This window comes from Teleopsis dalmanni, chromosome X, assembly GCF_002237135.1.
Source record: "Teleopsis dalmanni isolate 2A chromosome X, ASM223713v2, whole genome shotgun sequence".
In the NCBI taxonomy this organism is placed as follows: domain Eukaryota; kingdom Metazoa; phylum Arthropoda; class Insecta; order Diptera; family Diopsidae; genus Teleopsis; species Teleopsis dalmanni.
The window spans coordinates 52,502,777-52,506,257 of NC_051848.1; the positions used below are offsets into that span (position 1 = coordinate 52,502,777).

The 3,481-nt window shown below is 30.0% G+C and overlaps 1 protein-coding gene across 2 annotated transcripts; it reads right to left on the bottom strand.

The window, feature by feature from the left end:
• Positions 1–287: 287 nt before the first annotated feature.
• Positions 288–2,324, bottom strand: LOC119689454 (protein slowmo). 2 transcript variants are annotated; one of them, XM_038104288.1, is made up of 3 exons: positions 2,245–2,324; positions 1,808–1,857; positions 288–1,707 (listed from the first exon to the last, which is right to left on the bottom strand). In XM_038104288.1, exon 3 carries the CDS (start codon positions 1,623–1,625, stop codon positions 978–980), a length of 648 nt encoding a protein of 215 aa, XP_037960216.1. In that variant the 5' UTR covers positions 1,626–1,707; positions 1,808–1,857; positions 2,245–2,324; the 3' UTR covers positions 288–977. The 2 variants fall into 2 exon arrangements, with proteins under 2 accessions (XP_037960216.1, XP_037960214.1); XM_038104286.1 differs by lacking the exon at positions 2,245–2,324 and adding an exon at positions 1,964–2,060.
• Positions 2,325–3,481: the final 1,157 nt, after the last annotated feature.

Sequence of the window (3,481 nt, forward strand, 5' to 3'; positions counted from 1 at the left end):
ATTTCATTTCCTATCAATTCGCTATATAATACTAGTTTAAAAATAATTGAATTTCTTAACAATTTCGTTATACACAATTTTTTTTGTCTAGTTGCTTTCCGTTTACTTATTACAATATTCTTATAATTATAATAAATAAAAAAACAATAATTTGCATAAGAGCTTAAAGAACTTAATGTTATTGTTTATAACTTAGTACTAAAATAGTTGGCTAAATTATATATTATTTTATGCGAGAGGTCAGGTCTAGCCTGCAATAAATTTTTAGAAATTTAAAAATAACTAAATTCTTTTTTAATTGTATGCTTTTTTTACTTTCGATTTGCATATCGGTAATTGCACAAATGAAAAAATATATATTATATATTTTTGGTAATTTTTTATCTTTCTTTTTTTGTTGGCTTGTCGCGTATTAAATTTCACAATGGAGTGTTAAAGAAAATAATTAACTGTTGGCGGCGTTAGGGGTTGTTGTAGTTTTTGACTTGGGTCGGTTCGAAATTGCATTAAAAAGTTAATAAATTCTATAGTAAGAAAATTTAATTTTTCATAACACTTAATTTCATTTTATGCAACATATATAATTTCACACATTTTTGTATAATTAAAAATCAAATTTTCGTTTTGCATAATTAATGTTCAGCACGTTTATCAGAAATTTGTTTAGTTTATTTGGTATTAATTTAAATTGCGGCAAAAAGTTGAAACGATCCGCTTTTAACAATTATTTGATTTAGAAAAAATTTAGTTTTTTTATCATAACTATAATAGCACAAATTTCAAAAATAAATTATGTCCAATAATTAAACTATTTTGTAAATCAAAAACATTCACACAAATTTTGTTATTGTACAACACCAAATTGGTTTGGAGTCCTCCAGAGGTTGCTCCAAAAGCGCTTAACACTAATGTTGTGGCATGTTTGGCATGTGCATATATATATATAATATAATATACATATATGCAAATGCAGTTATCTAAATGTGCATGTGTTTCGCTGCCTGCGCGCTGATTTCGTCCATACTCTTCCTCGCGCTTTCAGTCATGTCATCAATGGAACGGCGGGTTGTCATAATAAGATCATCTGTGCTTTTTGCTGCTGAATTTGCAATGCCTTTAACTTCGGCATTAATACGTCCAATAACCCATTCAAGACCTTGTCGTCCTTTGCCAGCATTCATGCTGATACTTGACGTTAGAAGTTCTTCCATGTAATGAGATAGGGGCACACCTTGCACACTGACCGAAGCCTCTTGTTTCAGCAATGTTTTGGTTTCATCTGTGGGATGCGGTTCATAATACAGTACCTCGTCTACGGATATGTGACGACAAAATGTCAAATTCATAGTTTTGAGTACCATTTGCCTTCGCGAGGGGTCTACAGTTGAACGTTCACTTGCAAAGCAGGTTTTGGCAGTACCAATTAACGCATGTGTCCACTTTGGGAAATACCATTTTGATTGAACTAGACGATGTGTATGCAGCACGCCATCAATTACTTTGCGATCAACAACGTCGGTGCCAATAATTGATGGAGTCATTGGGTTTGGATACTTGCGCCATGCTGCCTGTGTTACTGTCTCCCACGGATGATTGAATGTATGCTCTGATGTCCAAATCTTCATTATGCAAGCGTAGTTGTGCGGATAAGATTAAATAACAATCGTGGTGTTCGTAGCGATTGATTCCGCTACGCAATGCTAAGGCCTATAAGTTAAAAAAAAAATTTTTATAAAAAATCTTCAATTATTATATGCGCGAAATATTTTTCAAAAAAAAAATTTATAAAAATTATTATTCACGTAACCTTTTGCCAAATATGTGTCAAACGAACGACTATCTCGTCTTAGCGAGACCCTAAAAAGAAAATTTGATGAACGATGAATGCAAAAGAATCGAATAAAACTGATTAAACACACCACACAACTAAAAAATCATATGTCTAAATTCATTTCCTACTTACTATTCTTTATTATTTACAAGGTTGTATTCGTATCAACTCGCCGAAACTTGTTATTCTAATTTAAGATTTTTTAATACAAATGAAAATCAGAAATAAAAAAATTTATTATACGTTATTGTATAAACCATTTTAAAACCTTAAACCAGGCAACTATGTTCAAATTTTAACAAAATATGTAACTTGCATTGTTACAAAAGGTATGTTCACATTGTTCACATCAAACAATTTCAGTTAATAAGTCACAAATTTCCACTAAGAATCCATTTAATCACAAAGCTTACCTTATATTAAAATAGAAAACCAATAATAAATTAATAGTATTGAATTACATTTATAGATCTTATTAATTCTATACAACTTATTAATATTGAAAATGATTATGAATTAAGTTTTTACTAAAAAAAATATTTATTCACAAAGCTTGCTTTATATTGAAAAAATAAACCAATAAAAAATTAATAAAAGTATTGAAGTTGTGAATTTCGCCATTAAAACCAACAAATATTGAAAGTGATAGTGAATCAAATTATAACTTTTGGATTCACCGACTTAAGGTAACGCAAAGAAACCAAATGGTTGTGTTCAGAGTTATGTGAAAATCAACTTGCACGGTTGCATCCACGCAAATCATTATAAATCTTAGCAAATTATTTTAAAAAATTATTAAAATACGAAAGTAAAAGTCTCTTCATGACTTTTATTTAGCATTAGTGGCTATTATGAAATGTCTACTGAGTCGATTGGTATGCAAATTTCTTATTAGAAAACTTGATAGACAAACAGATGCACTATTGTGAATGATGCAAGGGTTGTGGAGCGCGTAGCTTCAATTTAGCTTACTTTGTTCAATTTGCTTGGTTGGAACATTAAAATTAATTTAAAATTCTTGATATAAAATAGTATAAAATGTGAAAAATCTGAAAACTCCTAACTCTTAAATAATATTTTATTAATATGTAAGCATAATTTAATATTATATTATACTAGGCGTTTTCGGTGACTCGCAAGTGTGGCAAAAAATGCAAGCTGGAATTATTGAAATAATATTTACAAAAGATTTATATTTGTTGCATTCGACATTTTTCTTCTAATTTTCTTTCCTTTATTTTTAATTAAGTTAAAAATCATGAAAGCTCTTTGTATAACTACTAAAATTTACTTAATGAGTTAAACTTAAGTAAGCAGTGGAAACATATTATAAGGAGATAGGTCTTGGCACTGAACAAGATTTTCTAAAAATGAAGCCCCTCCCTAATTTAATTAATCTTTTAAGTGCATTCGCTAAGCAGTAACAAAGCAGTTGTGAAACGCTTTCATGATCCAAACCACAACTGCGACAGGATTCTTGAAATAGGAGATTCAATCTTCTAACATGGTTTTCTAATCGGCTGTGCTCTGTTAACAAGCCTACCAAAAGATTGATACCTTTACATGGCAGCTTAATGAAAGTGATTCAGTCTTCCACATGGTTTCCTAATCGGCTGTGATCTGTTTATAGGGCATTTCAATGAAAGTATT

Excerpts from the sequence above, each read along its gene's own strand:
- LOC119689454 (XM_038104288.1), bottom strand. The coding sequence starts at position 1,625 with ATGAAGATTTGGACATCAGAGCATACATTCAATCATCCGTGGGAGACA.